Consider the following 25977-nt stretch of genomic DNA (forward strand, 5'->3'; position numbering starts at 1 on the left):
AAATTTGAAGGTTTAAAATCGGCAGCTTTAAACGCTCTGTTTTTGAGACAGCGATATTCTCCAAAAACAGCGCTGTGTTTGTGTTAATCCTGCGACACACATTCAGGCGGCTTTTATTTTGAAGGCAGAGGGACGCGGGCCGACAGGAAGTGGACGTCGTTGCTTTGGCTCATTTAAATATCCACAGAATGTATCCCCCGAAAGGCCCGGGGTTAGTCCAAAAGGCTAAAATCTAATCTCCATCAAAATAAAACAGTTTTTACAGTGCAGAAATACAAAGACCAAATATGTGAAAATAAAAGTGTTTGGAGGCTCACACTTTGACAGGAAGTGACAGGCTCACACTTTGACAGGAAGTGACAGGCTCACACTTTGACAGGAAGTGACAGGCTCACACTTTGACAGGAAGTGACAGGCTCACACTTTGACAGGAAGTGACAGGCTCACACTTTGACAGGAAGTGACAGGCTCACACTTTGACAGGAAGCGACATCAGCACCGTTTGAAACGTCAGAGCGCTTTAGCTTATGAAACGTGGGGTCGACGGCGCGAGATTCGACGGTCAAAAGCGAGCGAGGATTTGCACATAAACGTGTAGCGAACCGAAGCTTTTATTTTGAAGGCGCGGTAAAAGGTTTGACTTCCTCTTTGCTTCCTGCCGTTCGGTTTCGGCTCCACAAACGTCAAAGTCTTTCACTGACGCGTTGGAGCGTTTTATCTGCGTTTTGACCGTTTAAGGACGTTTAGGAGGAATGAGAGTGTTTTTAGCCGTTTGTCTCACGGTTTTAACGGATCTTTTCCTGTTTTTTGACTTTAAAAAGAGGTGAAAACAGAAGAATGAGTCAAACGCTGCAGTACCGCGCTTCGGCCACTAGTCTCACGTTTATGTGCAGAATCGTGAGCGGAAACGAGAGTCGCTCAAAGTGTGAACCCCAAACGTGCGTCCTGTCCAGCGGCGCCCCCTGCAGGACGAGTGTCTGGCGCCCTCGTGTGGCCGAGCGCTGGTACTTCCCCTCAGTGCGCGCCGGCCGCTCTGTGCCTGTGTTTGCCTCTCCTCGGCCGGCTCGAGTCGTGTCTGCCCCGGTCCCGGTCCTGGTCCCGGTCCAGGCCCTGTCCCGCCGGCGCCCCCTCCTGGACGCAGTAGTTGGGCGTGGCAGACGGTTTGAAGCCCGGCAGACAGTCGCAGCGGTACGAGCCGACCGTGTTCACACAGAGTGAGTTTCTACACAGAGACATGCGGCGGTTCAACTCCGAGCACTCGTCCACGTCTGAGGGACAAAAACAGGACATTAGACCGGTTTAGACCGGTGTATTCTAGGTTTAGTCCTTGTGAAGTCCTGTTTCAGTTCGGCCTTCTCCCAGTCATCGTTTAGTTAAGTACTGTCCCGGTCCTGGTCCCGGTCCCGGTCCTGGTCCCGGTCCTGGTCCTGGTCCTGGTCCTGGTCCTGGTCCACGTCCACGTCCACGTCCTGGTCCTGGTCCTGGTCCTGGTCCACGTCCCGGTCTCATACCGGTGCAGACCATGCGGCTCGTGTCGAGGCTGTATCCATGGAAACAGTCGCAGGTGAATCCTTCCTGAACTCGAACACAACGACCGTTTTCACAACCGTTTAAAACGCCACATTCGTCCGACTGAAAACTCTCGAACGCATCGGACGAAGCTGAAACATGTGACCAAAGACAAACATGTGACAAACATGTGACCAGAGACAAACATGTGACAAACATGTGACCAGAGACAAACATGTGACAAACATGTGACCAGAGACAAACATGTGACAAACATGTGACCAGAGACAAACATGTGACCAGAGACAAACATGTGACAAACATGTGACCAGAGACAAACATGTGACCAGAGACAAACATGTGACAAACATGTGACCAGAGACAAACATGTGACCAGAGACAAACATGTGACAAACATGTGACCAGAGACAAACATGTGACCAGAGACAAACATGTGACCAGAGACAAACATGTGACAAACATGTGACCAGAGACAAACATGTGACAAACATGTGACCAGAGACAAACATGTGACAAACATGTGTACAGAGACAAACATGTGACAAACATGTGACCAGAGACAAACATGTGACAAACATGTGACCAGAGACAAACATGTGACAAACATGTGACCAGAGACAAACATGTGACAAACATGTGACCAGAGACAAACATGTGACCAGAGACAAACATGTGACCAGAGACAAACATGTGACAAACATGTGACCAGAGACAAACATGTGACAAACATGTGACCAGAAACAAACATGTGACAAACATGTGACCAGAGACAAACATGTGACAAACATGTGACCAGAGACAAACATGTGACAAACATGTGACCAGAGACAAACATGTGACCAGAGACAGACATGTGACCAGAGACAAACATGTGACCAGAGACAAACATGTGACCAGACAGACATGTGACCAGAGACAAACATGTGACCAGAGACAAACATGTGACCAGACAAACATGTGACCAGAGACAAACATGTGACCAGAGACAAACATGTGACAAACATGTGACCAGAGACAACATGTGACCAGAGACAAACATGTGACAAACATGTGACCAGAGACAAACATGTGACCAGAGACAAACATGTGACCAGAGACAAACATGTGACCAGAGACAAACATGTGACCAGACAGACATGTGACCAGAGACAAACATGTGACCAGAGACAGACATGTGACCAGAGACAAACATGTGACCAGACAGACATGTGACCAGAGACAGACATGTGACCAGAGACAGACATGTGACCAGAGACAAACATGTGACCAGAGACAAACATGTGACCAGACAGACATGTGACCAGAGACAAACATGTGACCAGAGACAAACATGTGACCAGACAGACATGTGACCAGAGACAAACATGTGACCAGACAGACATGTGACCAGAGACAAACATGTGACCAGAGACAGACATGTGACCAGAGACAAACATGTGACCAGAGACAAACATGTGACCAGACAAACATGTGACCAGAGACAAACATGTGACCAGAGACAAACATGTGACAAACATGTGACCAGAGACAACATGTGACCAGAGACAAACATGTGACCAGACAGACATGTGACCAGAGACAAACATGTGACCAGAGACAAACATGTGACCAGACAAACATGTGACCAGAGACAAACATGTGACCAGAGACAAACATGTGACAAACATGTGACCAGAGACAACATGTGACCAGAGACAAACATGTGACAAACATGTGACCAGAGACAAACATGTGACCAGAGACAAACATGTGACCAGAGACAAACATGTGACCAGACAGACATGTGACCAGAGACAAACATGTGACCAGAGACAGACATGTGACCAGAGACAAACATGTGACCAGACAGACATGTGACCAGAGACAGACATGTGACCAGAGACAGACATGTGACCAGAGACAAACATGTGACCAGAGACAAACATGTGACCAGACAGACATGTGACCAGAGACAAACATGTGACCAGAGACAAACATGTGACCAGACAGACATGTGACCAGAGACAAACATGTGACCAGACAGACATGTGACCAGAGACAAACATGTGACCAGAGACAGACATGTGACCAGAGACAAACATGTGACCAGAGACAAACATGTGACCAGAGACAGACATGTGACCAGATCAATATTCAACATCTGTAATATTTATGTTTGTGAAAGAAAATCAATAAGTTTAACTTTAGTGTGAGTTTAAATGATTCAAGTGTTGAAGCTTCAGAGCGTGAACTTCACCAGTGTTTACACCAGCCTCAGGTATGACAGGGAAACTGTGCTGAAATGTGGGCCCCTGAGGGCCCTGATGGCCCTGATGGCCCTGAGGGTCCTGATGGCCCTGAGGGTCCTGATGGCTCTGAGGGTCCTGATGGCCCTGAGGGCCCTGAGGGTCCTGATGGCTCTGAGGGTCCTCATGGCTCTGAGGGTTCTGATGGCTCTGAGGGCCCTGAGGGTCCTGATGGCTCTGAGGGTCCTGATGGCCCTGAGGGCCCTGATGGCCCTGATGGCCCTGAGGGCCCTGAGGGTCCTGAGGGTCCTGATGGCTCTGAGGGCCCTGATGGCCCTGAGGGTCCTGATGGCTCTGAGGGTCCTCATGGCTCTGAGGGTTCTGATGGCTCTGAGGGCCCTGAGGGTCCTGATGGCTCTGAGGGTCCTGATGGCCCTGAGGGCCCTGAGGGTCCTGATGGCTCTGAGGGTCCTGATGGCCCTGAGGGTCCTGATGGCCCTGAGGGTCCTGATGGCTCTGAGGGTCCTGATGGCCCTGAGGGTCCTGATGGCCCTGATGGCTCTGAGGGCCCTGATGGCCCTGAGGGCCCTGATGGCTCTGAGGGTCCTGATGGCCCTGAGGGCCCTGAGGGTCCTGATGGCTCTGAGGGTCCTGATGGCCCTGAGGGCCCTGATGGCCCTGATGGCTCTGAGGGCCCTGATGGCCCTGATGGCCCTGAGGGCCCTGATGGCCCTGAGGGTCCTGATGGCCCTGATGGCTCTGAGGGCCCTGATGGCCCTGAGGGTCCTGATGGCTCTGAGGGTCCTGATGGCCCTGAGGGTCCTGATGGCTCTGAGGGTCCTGATGAACCTGAGGGTCCTGATGGCCCTGATGGCTCTGAGGGCCCTGATGGCCCTGAGGGTCCTGATGGCCCTGAGGGCCCTGATGGCCCTGATGGCCCTGAGGGCCCTGATGGCTCTGAGGGTCCTGATGGCCCTGAGGGCCCTGAGGGTCCTGATGGCTCTGAGGGTCCTGATGGCCCTGAGGGCCCTGATGGCCCTGAGGGCCCTGATGGCCCTGAGGGTCCTGATGGCTCTGAGGGTCCTGATGGCCCTGATGGCTCTGAGGGCCCTGATGGCCCTGAGGGTCCTGATGGCCCTGAGGGTCCTGATGGCTCTGAGGGTCCTGATGGCCCTGAGGGTCCTGATGGCTCTGAGGGTCCTGATGGCCCTGAGGGTCCTGATGGCCCTGAGGGTCCTGATGGCTCTGAGGGTCCTGATGGCCCTGAGGGTCCTGATGGCCCTGAGGGTCCTGATGGCTCTGAGGGTCCTAATGGCCCTGAGGGTCCTGATGGCCCTGATGGCTCTGAGGGCCCTGATGGCCCTGAGGGTCCTAATGGCCCTGAGGGTCCTGATGGCCCTGATGGCTCTGAGGGCCCTGATGGCCCTGAGCTGAGGGTCCTGATGGCCCTGATGGCTCTGAGGGCCCTGATGGCCCTGAGGGTCCTAATGGCCCTGAGGGTCCTGATGGCCCTGATGGCTCTGAGGGCCCTGATGGCCCTGAGGGTCCTGATGGCCTCCAGGATCAGTTTGAATCACATTTCAATCTTAAATAATCATAATTATTGATTAACCGAAAAATCTAGACGTCCCATTGGAGGAAACTCTGACTTGATGTCCAGACCTGATGTCCAGACCTGATGTTCTGACCTGATGTCCAGACCTGATGTCCAGACCTGATGTTCTGACCTGATGTCCAGACCTGATGTCCAGACTTGATGTTCTGACCTGATGTCCAGACTTGATGTTCTGACCTGATGTCCAGACCTGATGTCCAGACCTGATGTCCAGACTTGATGTTCTGACCTGATGTCCTGACCTGATGTCCAGACTTGATGTTCTGACCTGATGTCCAGACCTGATGTCCTGACCTGATGTCCAGACCTGATGTTCTGACCTGATGTCCAGACCTGATGTCCAGACTTGATGTTCTGACCTGATGTCCAGACTTGATGTTCTGACCTGATGTCCAGACCTGATGTCCAGACCTGATGTCCAGACTTGATGTTCTGACCTGATGTCCTGACCTGATGTCCAGACTTGATGTTCTGACCTGATGTCCAGACCTGATGTCCTGACCTGATGTCCAGACCTGATGTTCTGACCTGATGTCCAGACCTGATGTCCAGACTTGATGTTCTGACCTGATGTCCAGACTTGATGTTCTGACCTGATGTCCAGACCTGATGTCCAGACCTGATGTCCAGACTTGATGTTCTGACCTGATGTCCTGACCTGATGTCCAGACTTGATGTTCTGACCTGATGTCCAGACCTGATGTCCTGACCTGATGTCCAGACTTGATGTCCAGGAGGTGCTGGTCACTCACGCTGCTCGTAGTCGTAGTAAAGCGACGCCTCCTCTGGGAGTTCATATTTCAGGACCGGCGCCGCCACCAGAGCGTCACGACCATACGACCTGCGCCCGTCTGCCCCGGGACGAGCGCCTAACGGCAGGTTACACATCTGTGCATAGTCCTCTGGAGAGAAGAAGGAGTGTGAGGAGGTGCAGAGGAGGAGGTGAGAGGAGGAGAGAGGAGAAGTGTGAGGAGGTGAGAGGAGGAGAGAGGAGGTGAGAGGAGGAGAGATGAGAGAGAGGAGGAGAGAGGAGGAGAGAGGAGGTGAGAGGAGCAGAAACTGACCTGACTGAATGGCTGGACACAGGGCACAGTCCAGGCCCCAGCCCTCTCCGTACAAGCAGCAGCACTCGGTGTACGTGGTCTTCCTCTCGGGGCCCAAGGGCCTTTCGGGGCCCAAGGGCCGAGTGCAGGTCAAGCTCTGAGTGACCACCTGCCAACACACGCCCTGGAAGTCCGACTGCTCCTCCGACTGCGCCTCTGACCACAGGAAGTATGCAGTACCTGAAGTATGTGGCTGTAGTATATGAAGCACCTGAAGTATGTGGCTGTAGTATATGAAGTACCTGAAGTATGTGGCTGTAGTATATGAAGTACCTGAAGTACCTGACTGTAGTGTTAGCAGTACCTGAAGTACCTGAAGTACCTGCAGTACCTGAACTACCTGAAGTACCTGGCTGTAGTGTTTGCAGTACCTGAAGTACCTGCAGTACCTGAAGTACCTGGCTGAAGTGTTTTGCAGTACCTGAAGTACCTGCAGTACCTGAAGTAACTGGCTGAAGTGTTTTGCAGTACCTGAAGTACCTGCAGTACCTGAAGTAACTGGCTGAAGTGTTTTGCAGTACCTGAAGTACCTGAAGTACCTGCAGTACCTGCAGTACCTGCAGTATCTGAAGTACCTGAAGTACATGCAGTACCTGAAGTACCTGAAGTACCTGGCTGTAGTGTTTGCAGTACCTGAAGTACCTGCAGTACCTGAAGTACCTGGCTGAAGTGTTTTGCAGTACCTGAAGTACCTGGCTGTAGTGTTAGCAGTACCTGAAGTACCTGCAGTACCTGCAGTACCTGCAGTATCTGAAGTACCTGCAGTACCTGCAGTACCTGAAGTACTTGAAGTACCTGCAGTATCTGTAGTACCTGAAGTACCTGAAGTACCTGGCTGTAGTGTTTGCAGTACCTGAAGTACCTGCAGTCCCTGAAGTACCTGGCTGTTGTGTTTTGCAGTACCTTAAGTACCTGAAGTACCTGGCTGAAGTGTTTTGCAGTACCTGAAGTACCTGGCTGTAGTGTTTTGCAGTACCTGAAGTACCTGCAGTACCCGCAGTACCTGGCTGTAGTGTTTTGCAGTACCTGAAGTACCTGCAGTACCGGAAGTACCTGCAGTACTAGAAGTACCTGCAGTACCTGAAGTACCTGCAGTACCTGAAGTACCTGAAGTACCTGAAGTACCTGCAGTACCTGAAGTACCTGCAGTACCTGCAGTACCTGGAGTACCTGCAGTACCTGAAGTACCTGTAGTACCTACAGTACCTGAAGTACCTGAAGTACCTGAAGTATCTGCAGTACCTGCAGTACCTGAAGTAACTGAAGTACCTGCAGTACCTGCAGTACCTGCAGTACCTGCAGTACCTGAAGTACCTGAAGTATCTGCAGTACCTGCAGTACCTGAAGTACCTGAAGTATCTGCAGTACCTGCAGTACCTGCAGTACCTGCAGTACCTGAAGTACCTGAAGTACCTGCAGTACCTGCAGTACCTGAAGTACCTGAAGTATCTGCAGTACCTGCAGTACCTGAATTACCTGAAGTACCTGCAGTACCTGCAGTACCTGAAGTACCTGAAGTACCTGAAGTATCTGCAGTACCTGAATTACCTGAAGTACCTGAAGTACCTGCAGTACCTGCAGTACCTGAAGTATCTGCAGTACCTGCAGTACCTGAATTACCTGAAGTACCTGAAGTACCTGCAGTACCTGCAGTACCTGGAGTACCTGCAGTACCTGAAGTACCTGTAGTACCTACAGTACCTGAAGTACCTGAAGTATCTGCAGTACCTGCAGTACCTGAAGTAACTGAAGTACCTGCAGTACCTGCAGTACCTGAAGTACCTGAAGTATCTGCAGTACCTGCAGTACCTGGCTGGAGGACACAGCGGTGGTGGTTCAGGACGAGAGGCTCAGGACAAAGACACGTGAAGGATCCGTCTGAGTTTAAACATGTTCCTCCAGAACAAAGAGACTCGTCCTCACACTCGTTTATATCTGAGACACAGACACAAGTCAGGACTAAACCAGGACTAAACCAGGACTAAAGCAGGACTAAACCAGGACTATACCAGGACTAAACCAGGTCTAAACCAGGACTAAACCAGGACTAAACTAGGTCTAAACCAGGACTAAACTAGGACTAAACCAGGACTTAACCAGGTCTAAACCAGGACTAAACCAGGTCTAAACCAGGTCTAAACCAGGACTAAACCAGGTCTAAACCAGGTCTAAACCAGGACTAAACCAGGTCTAAACCAGGTCTAAACCAGGACTAAACCAGGACTAAACCAGGTCTAAACCAGGTCTAAACCAGGACTAAACCAGGACTAAACCAGGACTAAACAAGGACTAAAGCAGGACTAAACCAGGACTAAACCAGGACTAGACCAGGACTAGACCAGGACTAGACCAGGACTAAACCAGGACTAAACCAGGTCTAAACCAGGACTAAACCAGGACTAAACCAGGTCTAAACCAGGTCTAAACCAGGACTAAACCAGGTCTAAACCAGGTCTAAACCAGGACTAAACCAGGTCTAAACCAGGTCTAAACCAGGACTAAACCAGGTCTAAACCAGGTCTAAACCAGGACTAACCAGGACTAAACCAGGTCTAAACCAGGTCTAAACCAGGACTAAACCAGGACTAAACCAGGACTAAACCAGGACTAAACAAGGACTAAAGCAGGACTAAACCAGGACTAAACCAGGACTAGACCAGGACTAGACCAGGACTAAACCAGGACTAAACCAGGTCTAAACCAGGACTAAACCAGGACTAAACCAGGTCTAAACCAGGTCTAAACCAGGACTAAACCAGGTCTAAACCAGGTCTAAACCAGGACTAAACCAGGTCTAAACCAGGTCTAAACCAGGACTAAACCAGGTCTAAACCAGGTCTAAACCAGGACTAAACCAGGACTAAACCAGGTCTAAACCAGGTCTAAACCAGGACTAAACCAGGTCTAAACCAGGTCTAAACCAGGACTAAACCAGGACTAAACCAGGTCTAAACCAGGACTAAACCAGGACTAAACCAGGACTAAACCAGGTCTGACCTCTGCACTCGAGCCGGCTCGGGTCATAGTCTTGACCGCTCTTGCAGTAACACTCAAAGCTTCCCTCAGTGTTCTGACAGAAACCTCCTTTACAAACTTCATGTCCGAACAGCACACACTCGTCTGCATCTGGAACAGAGGAGCAGGAGGTGAGGAGCAGGAGGTGAAGAGCAGGTGAGGAACAGGAGGTGAAGAGCAGGAGGTGAAGGGCAGGAGGTGAAGAGCAGGAGGTGAAGGGCAGGAGGTGAAGAGCAGGAGGTGAGGAACAGGAGGTGAAGAGCAGGAGGTGAAGGGCAGGAGGTGAGGAGCAGGAGGTGGTGAGCAGGAGGTGAGCAGAAGGAGGTGAGGAGCAGGAGCAGGAGGTGAGCAGCAGGAGGTGAGCAGCAGGAGGTGACCAGGAGGAGGTGAGCAGCAGGAGCTGAATAGGAGGTGAGCAGGAGGAGGTGAGCAGCAGGAGGTGAGCAGGAGGAGGTGAGCAGCAGGAGCTGAATAGGAGGTGAGCAGGAGGAGGTGAGCAGCACGAGGTGAGCAGCAGCAGCAGGAGGTGAGAAGCAGGAGCAGGAGGTGAAAAGGAGGTGAGCAGGAGGAGGTGAGCAGCAGGAGGTGAGCAGGAGGTGAGCAGCAGGAGCAGGAGGTGAATAGGAGGTGAGCAGGAGGAGGTGAGCTCTTACCTCTGTAGATGGCTCTGGTCTGGACTCCGTACAGAGCGTCTCCTGCAGAGACGAAGCCTCTGCCTGAAGGACACATCTGCTCGAACTGATCTGGAGACAAACAAACCGTCTTCAACCAGAGAAGACACGAACGCGCCTTCAACCAGAGAATACACGACCGCGCCTTCAACCAGAGAAGACACGACCGCGCCTTCAACCAGAGAAGACACGAACGCGCCTTCAACCAGAGAAGACACGAACGCGCCTTCAACCAGAGAAGACACGACCGCGCCTTCAACCAGAGAATACACGACCGCGCCTTCAACCAGAGAAGACACGACCGCGCCTTCGGCCAGAGAAGACGCGACCGCGCCTTCGGCCAGAGAAGACGCGACCGCGCCTTCAACCAGAGAAGACACGACCGCGCCTTCAACCAGAGAAGACACGAACGCGCCTTCAACCAGAGAAGACACGAACGCGCCTTCAACCAGAGAAGACACGACCGCGCCTTCAACCAGAGAATACACGACCGCGCCTTCAACCAGAGAAGACACGACCGCGCCTTCGGCCAGAGAAGACGCGACCGCGCCTTCGGCCAGAGAAGACGCGACCGCGCCTTCAACCAGAGAAGACACGAACGCGCCTTCGGCCAGAGAAGACACGACCGTGTCTTCGGCCAGAGAAGACACGACCGCGCCTTTAACCAGAGAAGACTCGACCGCGCCTTCAACCAGAGAAGACACGACCGCGCCTTCAACCAGAGAAGACACGACCGCGCCTTCGGCCAGAGAAGACACGAACGCGCCTTCGGCCAGAGAAGACACGAACGCGCCTTCAACCAGAGAAGACACGACCGCGCCTTCTACCAGAGAAGACACGACCGCGCCTTCAACCAGAGAAGACACGACCGCGCCTTCAACCAGAGAAGACACGACCGCGCCTTCAACCAGAGAAGACACGACCGCGCCTTCGGCCAGAGAAGACGCGACCGCGCCTTCGGCCAGAGAAGACGCGACCGCGCCTTCAACCAGAGAAGACGCGACCGCGCCTTCGGCCAGAGAAGACACGAACGCGCCTTCGGCCAGAGAAGACACGACCGTGTCTTCGGCCAGAGAAGACACGACCGCGCCTTTAACCAGAGAAGACTCGACCGCGCCTTCAACCAGAGAAGACACGACCGCGCCTTCAACCAGAGAAGACACGACCGCGCCTTCAACCAGAGAAGACACGACCGCGCCTTCAACCAGAGAAGACGCGACCGCGCCTTCGGCCAGAGAAGACGCGACCGCGCCTTCAACCAGAGAAGACGCGACCGCGCCTTCAACCAGAGAAGACGCGACCGCGCCTTCAACCAGAGAAGACGCGACCGCTCCTTCAACCAGAGAAGACACGACCGCGCCTTTGGCCAGAGAAGACACGACCGCGCCTTCGGCCAGAGAAGACGCAACCGCGCCTTCAACCAGAGAAGACGCGACCGCGCCTTCAACCAGAGAAGACACGACCGCGCCTTCAGCCAGAGAAGACACGACCGCGCCTTCAGCACATGGACTCAGAAAGCAGAGAAAGGTCATGAGGTCATCTGTGTGTGACCCAAAGTGTCCGTGATAAATGTGGGCGGAGCTGCAGTGTGAAGTGTTTACTCCTCCCTCACCTGTTCCGTTGACAGGACAGGGGTGCACCTCACAGTTGTCGCCCCAGCCGGCGCCCACAGTACAACAACACTCCTGAAGTGTGACGGACGAGGTGAGCACGCTCTCACACAGGTTCTCATCGTTCAGACGGAAGTAGCACTCTTTACGCTCCACCGACGTCACTGGAGCCACAGACACAGACAGGTGAGTGACAGGTGAGTGACAGGTGAGTGACAGGTGAGTGACAGGTGAGTGACAGGTGAGAGACAGGCGTGTAACAGGTGAGTGACAGGTGAGTGACAGGAGTGTCACGTTACCTGTGGGGAGCGGCCGACACTAGTGTAACACTGGAGTGTCACGTTACATGTGGGAGCGGCCGACACTAGTGTAACACTGGAGTGTCACGTTACGTGTGGGAAGCGGCCGACATTAGTGTAACACTGGAGTGTCACGTCACCTGTGGGGAGCGGCCGACACTAGCGTAACACTGGAGTGTCACGTCACCTGTGGGGAGCGGCCGACACTAGCGTAACACTGGAGTGTCACGTCACCTGTGGGGAGCGGCCGACACTAGCGTAACACTGGAGTGTCACGTTACCTGTGGGGAGCGGCCGACACTAGCGTAACACTGGAGTGTCACGTCACCTGTGGGGAGCGGCCGACACTAGCGTAACACTGGAGTGTCACGTCACCTGTGGGGAGCGGCCGACACTAGCGTAACACTGGAGTGTCACGTCACCTGTGGGGAGCGGCCGACACTAGCGTAACACTGGAGTGTCACGTTACGTGTGGGAAGCGGCCGACATTAGTGTAACACTGGAGTGTCACGTCACCTGTGGGGAGCGGCCGACACTAGCGTAACACTGGAGTGTCACGTCACCTGTGGGGAGCGGCTGACACTAGCGTAACACTGGAGTGTCACGTCACCTGTGGGGAGCGGCCGACACTAGCGTAACACTGGAGTGTCACGTCACCTGTGGGGAGCGGCCGACACTAGCGTAAGACTGGAGTGTCACGTCACCTGTGGGGAGCGGCCGACACTAGCGTAACACTGGAGTGTCACGTCACCTGTGGGGAGCGGCCGACACTAGCGTAACACTGGAGTGTCACGTCACCTGTGGGGAGCGGCCGACACTAGCGTAACACTGGAGTGTCACGTCACCTGTGGGGAGCGGCCGACACTAGCGTAACACTGGAGTGTCACGTCACCTGTGGGGAGCGGCCGACACTAGCGTAACACTGGAGTGTCACGTCACCTGTGGGGAGCGGCCGACACTAGCGTAACACTGGAGTGTCACGTCACCTGTGGGGAGCGGCCGACACTAGCGTAACACTGGAGTGTCACGTCACCTGTGGGGAGCGGCCGACACTAGCGTAACACTGGAGTGTCACGTCACCTGTGGGGAGCGGCCGACACTAGCGTAACACTGGAGTGTCACGTTACGTGTGGGAAGCGGCCGACATTAGTGTAACACTGGAGTGTCACGTCACCTGTGGGGAGCGGCCGACACTAGCGTAACACTGGAGTGTCACGTCACCTGTGGGGAGCGGCCGACACTAGCGTAACACTGGAGTGTCACGTCACCTGTGGGGAGCGGCCGACACTAGCGTAACACTGGAGTGTCACGTCACCTGTGGGGAGCGGCCGACACTAGCGTAAGACTGGAGTGTCACGTCACCTGTGGGGAGCGGCCGACACTAGCGTAACACTGGAGTGTCACGTCACCTGTGGGGAGCGGCCGACACTAGCGTAACACTGGAGTGTCACGTCACCTGTGGGGAGCGGCCGACACTAGCGTAACACTGGAGTGTCACGTCACCTGTGGGGAGCGGCCGACACTAGCGTAACACTGGAGTGTCACGTCACCTGTGGGGAGCGGCCGACACTAGCGTAACACTGGAGTGTCACGTCACCTGTGGGGAGCGGCCGACACTAGCGTAACACTGGAGTGTCACGTCACCTGTGGGGAGCGGCCGACACTAGCGTAACACTGGAGTGTCACGTCACCTGTGGGGAGCGGCCGACACTAGCGTAACACTGGAGTGTCACGTCACCTGTGGGGAGCGGCCGACACTAGCGTAACACTGGAGTGTCACGTCACCTGTGGGGAGCGGCCGACACTAGCGTAACACTGGAGTGTCACGTTACCTGTGGGGAGCGGCCGACACTAGCGTAACACTGGAGTGTCACGTTACCTGTGGGGAGCGGCCGACACTAGCGTAACACTGGAGTGTCACGTTACCTGTGGGGAGCGGCCGACACTAGCGTAACACTGGAGTGTCACGTTACCTGTGGGGAGCGGCCGACACTAGCGTAACACTGGAGTGTCACGTTACCTGTGGGGAGCGGCCGACACTAGCGTAACACTGGAGTGTCACGTTACCTGTGGGGAGCGGCCGACACTAGCGTAACACTGGAGTGTCACGTTACCTGTGGGGAGCGGCCGACACTAGCGTAACACTGGAGTGTCACGTTACCTGTGGGGAGCGGCTGACACTAGCGTAACACTGGAGTGTCACGTTACCTGTGGGGAGCGGCTGACACTTGGCCACCATCACGTTGTACTCGTGTCCTGCAGGACAGACGCAGATGAAGGAGCCGTCCACGTTCACACACTGAGCTTCTCCGCACACGGAGCTCAGCAGCTCGCACTCGTTCACATCTGAAACAGAGAGAACATGATTCTGATTCTGTTGTAGAACTCAACTCTACTTTCGGCTATTTTCAACTTTTATTTTTTTACATTTTCTTTACAAACTGCAACTGGACAGATGTAAAATGAAGAAGATCAATATTTACCACAGGTTCTGTCACACCATAAGTCATAATCAGAAGAACATGAGACCGGGGCAGTGTTAAAGGACAGACATTCTGCATTATAAGATAAGATATTCCTTTATTGTCCCACATGGGGAAATTTCATTGGTGCAACGCAGGTAGATACAGAGGTAGATACAGAAGAACAGATCACTTATAGGAAGTCTGAAAAACACTTTCAGTAGAAGATCTCCTATAAATAAATAAAAACTCCCATAGACAAATAAATAAATACATAAATACCATTGCATGTGATCACGACAGTAATTGCACATGAATATGTGTCACGACAGCACATGGACTGCATATGAATTTCACAGTAATTGCACAGTAATTGCACATGAATTCCAACAGCAATTGCACATATGACAGAATTGCACATCAGTATTAGGTTAGGTCAGTATTGCGAGTGTTCAGTACTAACAGTTTTTGTTATAAAGTCTGACAGCAGCAGGAAGGAAAGACCTACGGAACCTTTCCTTCACACAGCGAGGGTGGATCAGCCTCTCACTGAAGCTGCTCTCCAGAGCGCAGAGAGTGTCCTGCAGGGGGTGACACTCATGGTCCAGCATAGATGTGAATCTAGCCAGGACCCTCCTGTCCCCCACCTCCTGCACCGAGTCCAGAGCACAGCCTAGGACGGAGCTGGACTTCTTGATGACTCTGTCCAGCCTCTTCCTCTCCCTCTCTGTGATGCTGCTGCTCCAGCAGGCCACACTGTACAGGAGCTGATGCCACCACAGAGTCGTAGAAGGTCTTCAGGAGTGGCCCTGTCACTCCAAAAGACCTGAGTCTCCTCAGGAGGTAGAGCCAACTCTGGCTCTTCCTGTACAGTGCGTCTGTGTTATGAGTCCAGTCCAGTTTGTGGTTCAGATGAACACCCAGGTACTTGTATGAGTCACTCTCTCAATGTCCCGTCCCTGGATGTTCACTGGTGAGGGGGCAGTGGGGTGGTGTCTGCGGAAATCCACCACCATCTCCTTGGTCTTCCCCGCGTTGATGAGGAGGTGGTTCCGCTGACACCAGTCCACAAAGTCCTGCTCCAGTCCTCTGTACTCCGCGTCATCGTCGTCCGTGATGAGTCCGATGATGGCAGAGTCGTCAGAGAACTTCTGCAGGACACAGCTGTCCGTGTCATGTCTGAAGTCTGCAGTGTAAAGGGTGAAGAGAAAGGGCGCGAGGACAGTGCCCTGGGGCGCCCCCACACTGCAGGTCCGAGTGTCAGACACACAGTTCCGGGCTCTCACAAACTGGGGTCGGTCTGTGAGGTAGTCCAGGATCCACTCTGCCAGGTCATACTCCACACCAGCCGTCTCCAGCTTGTCCCTCAGGAGCAGCGGCTGGATGGTGTTGAAGGCGCTGGAAAGATCGAAGAACAGAATCCTCACAGAGCTGCCAGGCTTTTCCAGGTGAGAGAGAGAGCGGTGCAGCAGGGAGATGACGGCGTCCTCCACTCCGATGCCAGGCCGATATGCAAACTGCAGCGGGTCCATGGCTGAGCTCACGGTGGAGCGGAGGTGGTCCAGGACTAGCCGCTCCAGTGTCTTCATCAGGTGGGACGTGAGAGCCACCGGCCTGAAGCTGTTGAGGTCTTTGGGGCGCGGTGTCTTAGGCACAGGTACCAGACAGGAGGTCTTCCAGACCTGTGGTACCACCCTCAGCTTCAGGCTCATGTTGAAGACATGCTCTATAACTCCACACAGTTCATCTGCGCAGGACTTAAGGAGCCTGGGGCTGATGCCATCAGGTCCTGCTGCCTTCCTCACTTTAATCCTCTTCAGCTCACTCCTCACCTGTGCTGCTGTGACAGCCAGTGGTTGGCAGGGGGACCGTGTGCTGGGGGGATGGGTGAGTCCAGGCGAAGTGGGGAGCTGATGGTCCGGGGCAGATAAGCGAAGAGGAACAGATGCAGGGCATTGTCCAGCTGTGGAAGAGGGAGCATGCAGTTGTGCAGGGGGAGGGGCGGGTGACCGATCAAACCTCAAGAAGTGAGCATTTAAATCATTCACCCACTGTAGATCCCCCTCTGTCTGGGCAGGGGGGATTTTGAAGCCCGAGATGGTTTTCAGGCTCCTCCACACTCCCTGAATGTTCTTTTGCTGCAGCTGCTCCTCCATCCTCCTCTTGTAGCCGGCCTCAGCCTGCCTGATCTTCCTCCTCAGCTCCTTCTGCACAGTCCTCAGCTCCTCCTTGTTCCCTGACCTGAAGGCTCTCTTCTTCTCCTTCAGCAGAGCCTTCAGTTCACGGTTAATCCATGGCTTGTTGTTTGGAAAACACCGCACCGTCCGGGAGGGAACAATGTTCTCAAAACAGAAGTTGATGTAGTCCGTGATGCACTCTGTGATGGTGTTGATGTCCTCCCCATGTGGGTCATAAAGCTCAGTCCAGACAGTGGTGCTGAAGCAATCCCTCAGAGCCTCCTCGCTCTCAGCAGACCACATCCTCACCTCACGGGACACCACAGGCTGCCTGCGCACGATGGGTTCATACACAGGCCTCAGATGTACAAGGTTGTGGTCCGAGCTGCCCAGGGGAGGGAGGGGGGAAGAAGAATAAGCCTCCTTGGTGTTGGCAAAAAACAAGTCCAATGTTCTATTCTCTCTGGTGGGGCAGGTAAGATACTGGTGTATGTTGGTAGAACAGAAGAGGGAGAAGCGTGGTTAAAGTCACCAGAGATGAGGAAGAGAGCCTGTGGATGCTGTGTTTGAAGCCTACAAGTGCAGGAGAGCACTGCTTCACAAGCATCTTCAGCATTGGCAGACGGGGCCACATAGACTGCGATCAAAATCACATGTGAGAACTCCCGGGGCAGATAATATGGCCTCATGCCAATAGCCAATAGTTCAATATCCTTGTTACATAGCTGCTCCCTCACTGTGCAGTGTTCGGGTTTGGACCAGCTCGTGTTCACATACACCGCCAGACCTCCACCTCTTTTCTTCCCGCATTCTCTCGTTCTGTCCGCCCGCAGCAGATGAAAATTGTCCAAACCTACAATAGAGTCTGGCATTTCTGCTGTTAACCAGGTCTCTGTGAAAATCAAGACGCTGCTGTCCCTATAAATCCTCTGGGACCGCATGAGGCTCGCTATTTCCGTCATTTTATTTTGAAGGGACCTCACGTTACCCATGACTACGGCGGGAACCGACTTCCTGTTTGTCCCTCTCTTCTCTCGGAGTTTACGTCCAGCCCGTCTGCCTCGTTGCGTTTTCCTTAGGATGTCCGCCGGGATAACGTGACGATCTCCGGGTAAGACGACTGTTCTCCGCAGTTTCATGAGTTCTTCCTTTGTGTAAACGCGGTACGGCGCCGGCCGGGGGGCGGGGCCGGAGCCGGGGGGCGGGGCCGGAGCCGGGGGGCGGGGCCGGAGCCGGGGGACTCAGAGCCAAGACACATCGCAACGACACGACGAAAACACTCAATCCAGCCGAATAAAGTCAAAACAAGTTAATTTAAAGCGATTCCAGTGCGTGTCCCGATCGTTCGTGAAGTTCCTCTTTCATATAAACGTGTATATAAACGTGTACCGACGACACGCCGTACTTTAGCGCGGCCGGAGGGCGCGGGGGGGGGCTGGTGGGCTCGCTCGGAGCTAGCTCACGTCACAACAACACAACGAACGCAACGAAAAACGCTCAAATCCAGCCGAAAAAAGTCAAAAACAGTTGAATTAAAAAACTATTCCAGCGCGTGTCCCTATCGTACAGTAAAATAGAAAAAATATACTAACTATATTTACAAAATATAGGAGATAAAGCACAATAAGTGTGAGAAAGAAGAGAGAGCGTTTACACCGGGCTGCCAGCTGTACCAGCGCCTTATGATATGATTTATGGAGTTAAAAACTGAGGAAGATTCTCAGAGTCACAGATGGAGAAAAGGTCAGTTCCTGATGAGATTCAGAACGGAGTGTTTCTGAGGATCGGAGGGAGAGGACTTTATCAAATTCATTGTCATTCTCTGTGTGTTTCTCTTTGTGGTGCTTATTGTGGTGGATGTATTCTGTTTTCTCTGTAGTTCTTCATGTGTTTTCTCTGTAGTTCTTCATGTGTTTTCTCTGTAGTTCTTCATGTGTTTTCTCTGTAGTTCTTCGTCACGTGTTTCTTACCGATGCAGCTCTGGCCCTGGGGCCCCTCCTGAAAGCCCTGGTCACACAAACACCTGAAGGAGCCCAGTCTGTTCTCACAGAAGCCATGAGGGCCGCACAGCGTGTCATTCAGGCCGCACTCATCTATGTCTGAGAGAGAGAGAGAGAGAGAGAGAGAGAGGTCAAATGAGGCGGGAAACAATAGCTACAAAAGCTGTGCCTGTTCTCACCTTCACACGAGGGCGAGTGTGTGCTGGAGGTGAAGCCGCTCTCACACACACACATGAAGGAGCCGCCAGAGTTCAGACACTCGCCGTGAGGAGAACACAAGTCCGAGTCCTCAGAGCACTCGTCGATGTCTGAGGGAGAATGTGAAGATAAAGTGGGTGGTGGCTTCAACGTTCATGTGGCAGCGACATGCGCTGGTCATAACTAAAGTGGGTGGTGGCTTCAACGTTCATGTGGAAGCGACATGCGCTGGTCATAACTAAAGTGGGTGGTGGCTTCAACGTTCATGTGGAAGCGACATGCGCTGGTCATAACTAAAGTGGGTGGTGGCTTCAACGTTCATGTGGAAGCGACATGCGCTGGTCATAACTAAAGTGGGTGGTGACTTCAACGTTCATGTGGAAGCGACATGCGCTGGTCATAACTAAAGTGGGTGGTGACTTCAACGTTCATGTGGAAGCGACATGCGCTGGTCATAACTAAAGTGGGTGGTGGCTTCAACGTTCATGTGGAAGCGACATGCGCTGGTCATAACTAAAGTAGGTGGTGACTTCAACGTTCATGTGGAAGCGACATGCGCTGGTCATAACTAAAGTGGGTGGTGGCTTCAACGTTCATGTGGAAGCGACATGCGCTGGTCATAACTAAAGTGGGTGGTGACTTCAACGTTCATGTGGAAGCGACATGCGCTGGTCATAACTAAAGTGGGTGGTGGCTTCAACGTTCATGTGGAAGCGACATGCGCTGGTCATAACTAAAGTAGGTGGTGACTTCAACGTTTATGTGGAAGTGACATGCGCTGGTCATAACTAAAGTGGGTGGTGGCTTCAACGTTCATGTGGAGGCGACATGCGCTGGTCATAACTAAAGTGGGTGGTGACTTCAACGTTCATGTGGAGGCGACATGCGCTGGTCATAACTAAAGTGGGTGGTGACTTCAACGTTCATGTGGAAGCGACATGCGCTGGTCATAACTAAAGTGGGTGGTGGCTTCAACGTTCATGTGGAAGCGACATGCGCTGGTCATAACTAAAGTGGGTGGTGGCTTCAACGTTCATGTGGCAGCGACATGCGCTGGTCATAACTAAAGTGGGTGGTGACTTCAACGTTCATGTGGAAGCGACATGCGCTGGTCATAACTAAAGTGGGTGGTGACTTCAACGTTCATGTGGAAGCGACATGCGCTGGTCATAACTAAAGTGGGTGGTGACTTCAACGTTCATGTGGAAGCGACATGCGCTGGTCATAACTAAAGTGGGTGGTGGCTTCAACGTTCATGTGGAAGCGACATGCGCTGGTCATAACTAAAGTGGGTGATGACTTCAACGTTCATGTGGAAGCGACATGCGCTGGTCATAACTAAAGTGGGTGGTGGCTTCAACGTTCATGTGGAAGCGACATGCGCTGGTCATAACTAAAGTGGGTGGTGACTTCAACGTTCATGTGGAAGCGACATGCGCTGGTCATAACTAAAGTGGGTGGTGACTTCAACGTTCATGTGGAGGCGACATGCGCTGGTCATAACTAAAGTGGGTGGTGACTTCAACGTTCATGTGGAAGCGACATGCGCTGGTCATAACTAAAGTGGGTGGTGACTTCAACGTTCATGTGGAAGCGACATGCGCTGGTCATAACTAAAGTGGGTGGTGACTTCAACGTTCATGTGGAAGCGACATGCGCTGGTCATAACTAAAGTGGGTGGTGGCTTCAACGTTCATGTGGAAGCGACATGCGCTGGTCATAACTAAAGTGGGTGGTGGCTTCAACGTTCATGTGGAAGCGACATGCGCTGGTCATAACTAAAGTGGGTGGTGGCTTCAACGTTCATGTGGAAGCGACATGCGCTGGTCATAACTAAAGTGGGTGGTGACTTCAACGTTCATGTGGAAGCGACATGCGCTGGTCATAACTAAAGTGGGTGGTGGCTTCAACGTTCATGTGGAAGCGACATGCGCTGGTCATAACTAAAGTGGGTGGTGACTTCAACGTTCATGTGGAAGCGACATGCGCTGGTCATAACTAAAGTGGGTGGTGGCTTCAACGTTCATGTGGAAGCGACATGCGCTGGTCATAACTAAAGTGGGTGGTGACTTCAACGTTCATGTGGAAGCGACATGCGCTGGTCATAACTAAAGTGGGTGGTGGCTTCAACGTTCATGTGGAAGCGACATGCGCTGGTCATAACTAAAGTGGGTGGTGACTTCAACGTTCATGTGGAAGCGACATGCGCTGGTCATAACTAAAGTGGGTGGTGGCTTCAACGTTCATGTGGAAGCGACATGCGCTGGTCATAACTAAAGTAGGTGGTGACTTCAACGTTCATGTGGAAGCGACATGCGCTGGTCATAACTAAAGTGGGTGGTGGCTTCAACGTTCATGTGGAAGCGACATGCGCTGGTCATAACTAAAGTGGGTGGTGACTTCAACGTTCATGTGGAAGCGACATGCGCTGGTCATAACTAAAGTGGGTGGTGGCTTCAACGTTCATGTGGAAGCGACATGCGCTGGTCATAACTAAAGTAGGTGGTGACTTCAACGTTTATGTGGAAGTGACATGCGCTGGTCATAACTAAAGTGGGTGGTGGCTTCAACGTTCATGTGGAGGCGACATGCGCTGGTCATAACTAAAGTGGGTGGTGACTTCAACGTTCATGTGGAGGCGACATGCGCTGGTCATAACTAAAGTGGGTGGTGACTTCAACGTTCATGTGGAAGCGACATGCGCTGGTCATAACTAAAGTGGGTGGTGGCTTCAACGTTCATGTGGAAGCGACATGCGCTGGTCATAACTAAAGTGGGTGGTGGCTTCAACGTTCATGTGGCAGCGACATGCGCTGGTCATAACTAAAGTGGGTGGTGACTTCAACGTTCATGTGGAAGCGACATGCGCTGGTCATAACTAAAGTGGGTGGTGACTTCAACGTTCATGTGGAAGCGACATGCGCTGGTCATAACTAAAGTGGGTGGTGACTTCAACGTTCATGTGGAAGCGACATGCGCTGGTCATAACTAAAGTGGGTGGTGGCTTCAACGTTCATGTGGAAGCGACATGCGCTGGTCATAACTAAAGTGGGTGATGACTTCAACGTTCATGTGGAAGCGACATGCGCTGGTCATAACTAAAGTGGGTGGTGGCTTCAACGTTCATGTGGAAGCGACATGCGCTGGTCATAACTAAAGTGGGTGGTGACTTCAACGTTCATGTGGAAGCGACATGCGCTGGTCATAACTAAAGTGGGTGGTGACTTCAACGTTCATGTGGAGGCGACATGCGCTGGTCATAACTAAAGTGGGTGGTGACTTCAACGTTCATGTGGAAGCGACATGCGCTGGTCATAACTAAAGTGGGTGGTGACTTCAACGTTCATGTGGAAGCGACATGCGCTGGTCATAACTAAAGTGGGTGGTGACTTCAACGTTCATGTGGAAGCGACATGCGCTGGTCATAACTAAAGTGGGTGGTGGCTTCAACGTTCATGTGGAAGCGACATGCGCTGGTCATAACTAAAGTGGGTGGTGGCTTCAACGTTCATGTGGAAGCGACATGCGCTGGTCATAACTAAAGTGGGTGGTGGCTTCAACGTTCATGTGGAAGCGACATGCGCTGGTCATAACTAAAGTGGGTGGTGACTTCAACGTTCATGTGGAAGCGACATGCGCTGGTCATAACTAAAGTGGGTGGTGGCTTCAACGTTCATGTGGAAGCGACATGCGCTGGTCATAACTAAAGTAGGTGGTGACTTCAACGTTCATGTGGAAGCGACATGCGCTGGTCATAACTAAAGTGGGTGGTGACTTCAACGTTCATGTGGAAGCGACATGCGCTGGTCATAACTAAAGTGGGTGGTGGCTTCAACGTTCATGTGGAAGCGACATGCGCTGGTCATAACTAAAGTGGGTGGTGACTTCAACGTTCATGTGGAGGCGACATGCGCTGGTCATAACTAAAGTGGGTGGTGACTTCAACGTTCATGTGGAGGCGACATGCGCTGGTCATAACTAAAGTGGGTGGTGACTTCAACGTTCATGTGGAGGCGACATGCGCTGGGACGCAGCGTTTAGGCCCAGCCGGTGCGCTCACTCCAGGTCTCACCGGTGCAGCTGGTGGCGTTGTTCTGGTCCAGGGCCTCTCTGAAGCCGCCGGGGCAGATGCAGGAGTAGGAGCCCACGTTGTTCACACAGTCTCCCACGGGACCGCAGGGGCCCGGCTCCGACACGCACTCGTCTACGTCTGAAACAACAACACGACAAAACAGCAGAGCGTTCAGAGAGTTCACGCGCAGCTCATCCGCCGTGTCGTACCATCGCACTGACGCCCGGACGGAGACTCTCTGAACCCGGGGCCGCAGTCGCAGCTGAAGGAGCCCTCGGTGTTTACACAGTGGCCCCTGGTGCACACGCTGGGGTCTGCACACTCATCCAGGTCTGCGGAGAAGACAACGCACACATTTCACCACCACAAACATATGACCAAATCGGACGTTCATTCAGGAGGTTCCCGAAAGTCCTGACCTTCACAGGCTCCTCCCCGGCCCTCGTATCCCGGAGGACAGGGGCCACAGCTGAAGCCTCCCGGAGCGTTGGAGCAGATCCCGGACGGACACACGGTTCTGTTCAGACACTCGTCTGTGTCTGACAAAAGGACCGGGACAAACATCAGCACCGCATCATTTTACAGGACTTTTTATTTCTCTGGTGCAGATTACACACCAAAAGGTCAAAGGTCATCGCATCCATCAGCACAGGATCGACTTAAAGACACGTTCACACTTTTACTTGTTTGGTTTAATGATTTAATACTAATTTAGACTTGATTCAGTCGTGTTCTAGAGACATGCTCCTCCCATAGAGACATGCTCCTCCCATAGAGACATGCTCCTCCCACAGAGACATGCTCCTCCCACAGAGACATGCTCCTCCCATAGAGACATGCTCCTCCCATAGAGACATGCTCCTCCCACAGAGACATGCTCCTCCCACAGAGACATGCTCCTCCCACAGAGACATGCTCCTCCCACTGAGACATGCTCCTCCCACTGAGACATGCTCCTCCCACAGAGACATGCTCCTCCCACAGAGACATGCTCCTCCCACAGAGACATGCTCCTCCCATAGAGACATACTCCTCCCACAGAGACATGCTCCTCCCACAGAGACATGCTCCTCCCACAGAGACATGCTCCTCCCACAGAGACATGCTCCTCCCACTGAGACATGCTCCTCCCACAGAGACATGCTCCTCCCACAGAGACATGCTCCTCCCACAGAGACATGCTCCTCCCACTGAGACATGCTCCTCCCACAGAGACATGCTCCTCCCATAGACATGCTCCTCTCACAGAGACATGCTCCTCCCACTGAGACATGCTCCTCCCACAGAGACATGCTCCTCCCATAGACATGCTCCTCCCACAGAGACATGCTCCTCCCACAGAGACATAAAGATCAGGCCTTCAAGTAGCTCCTCCCACACCAGAGTCAAATGTATTAGTTTTATATTTTACCTTTACCTGTTTGGACAGGTGCATCGGCGTCAACCAATGTAACAGTATGTACATATCAATAATAATAATAAATATAGCCGCAAGCGGCAATGATCGGCCCTTGCCACGCCACGCGAGGAGGGGGCCCCAATTGTCCTTTTATTACATCTACTGCTGAATCTGTGACGCTGTCACATCTTCCACCCTTTGTTTTACCGTTCAAAAAGTGATTTTATTTCAGAGAGCATGACTCTTTGAATAAAAATGTGTATAACTTTTACCCCTGAAGATGAGTCTCACCAAATTTCAGGCCCTATTAAAATTTCAGGTTAATATGGCCACGCCCTGGGAGGAGTTTGTAAAAGTACGATGTTTGGAAAAACTCCCGAGTCATGCTTAGCTATTTTTGAACCAATATGGCCGACATTTGGTTGGGCGGACGGCGTTGCAGTAATAATATTTTTTACTTCTCTTGTCACCATCTACCTCTGCGCCAAATTTCATGATTCTACGATCAGATTTTTTTTGGGTCATTTCCGATCTCTCAATGCATTTTTGGTACATTTGGGGGCGCTGACGCGCACATTTTTATTTTAGAAAAAGGAGATAGCCAGAATGTAGAGGCACGATTTTTAAAGGTGTGAACATTTCTGTGACTTTTGGTCAATGTCACTGGGTGATGTATGTTCACTGAGCAAGAACAAAACACACATAATCCATATTTAGCCGGATTAAAACCATGAATCCTGGACGTTCTGAGACTGAAAAAGCACTAAATGCAGCTTTAACCACAGCAGCCAATGGAAGCTCAGAGAACAAACCGCACTGTGGCAGTGACCGCCCTGTCGTTCCCATGTGGCAGTGACCGCCCTGTCGTTCCCATGTGGCAGTGACCGCCCTGTCGTTCCCATGTGGCAGTGACCGCCCTGTCGTTCCCATGTGGCAGTGACCGCCCTGTCGTTCCCATGTGGCAGTGACCGCCCTGTCGTTCCCATGTGGCAGTGACCGCCCTGTCGTTCCCATGTGGCAGTGACCGCCCTGTCGTTCCCATATGTCTGTTCCACACGGATCCTACAGAGGGCGCTGTTCAGGTGAACATCATAGTGAACATTAAAGCCACGAGAGCGTGAGACACAGTTATTCAGACTGAATCATCCTTTGATTTTCTAACTTTCTGATGCTAAATTTAACTGTTTTAAGAATGTAGTATTTTTTTGTCACAGGTTTGTTCTGTCACGACTCGTCAGATTTGGAGTTTTTACCAACGCAGCGGCTCTCGTCCTCGTCCACGGTGAAGCCTCTGGGACACTGGCACCAGAAACTGCCCTCAGTGTTTGTACAGCGCCCCCCGGAGCACAGGAAGGGGCTCTGAAGGCACTCGTCCACGTCTGAAACACACGTTTAGACCTGGTTTAATCCAAATTTACTCATGGTTTAATCCATGTTTTTCTTAATGATTAATGAAAAAGAGAAACATGAGCTTTCTGAGCTCCGAGACCAGCAGAGACCAGCAGAGACCAGCAGAGACCAGCAGAGACCAGCAGAGACCAGCTGAGACCAGAAGAGACCAGCTGAGACCAGCAGACACCAGCAGAGACCAGCAGAGACCA

The 25977-nt window shown here is 52.6% G+C and overlaps 1 protein-coding gene across 1 annotated transcript in view; it reads right to left on the minus strand.

Annotated features, from left to right (window-relative positions):
* LOC140348240 (latent-transforming growth factor beta-binding protein 1-like) overlaps window positions 1-25977 on the minus strand; it is a 66095-nt gene that overhangs the window by 2008 nt on the left and 38110 nt on the right. The window contains 15 exon segments of the mRNA XM_072434297.1: window positions 1-1268; window positions 1512-1661; window positions 6123-6272; window positions 6435-6629; window positions 8274-8408; window positions 9471-9599; window positions 10142-10231; window positions 11772-11933; window positions 14277-14414; window positions 18678-18851; window positions 18854-19015; window positions 22978-23115; window positions 23187-23309; window positions 23397-23516; window positions 25630-25755. The exon segment at window positions 1-1268 is cut by the window's left edge and continues 2008 nt beyond it. Coding sequence (XP_072290398.1) covers window positions 1015-1268; window positions 1512-1661; window positions 6123-6272; window positions 6435-6629; window positions 8274-8408; window positions 9471-9599; window positions 10142-10231; window positions 11772-11933; window positions 14277-14414; window positions 18678-18851; window positions 18854-19015; window positions 22978-23115; window positions 23187-23309; window positions 23397-23516; window positions 25630-25755 — 2246 coding nt within the window. The 3' untranslated portion in view covers window positions 1-1014.

The sequence above is a fragment of the Eucyclogobius newberryi genome, unplaced genomic scaffold (genome assembly GCF_026437365.1).
Source record: "Eucyclogobius newberryi isolate DKJ021-1_F unplaced genomic scaffold, fEucNew1.0.hap1 SCAF_64, whole genome shotgun sequence".
In the NCBI taxonomy this organism is placed as follows: domain Eukaryota; kingdom Metazoa; phylum Chordata; class Actinopteri; order Gobiiformes; family Gobiidae; genus Eucyclogobius; species Eucyclogobius newberryi.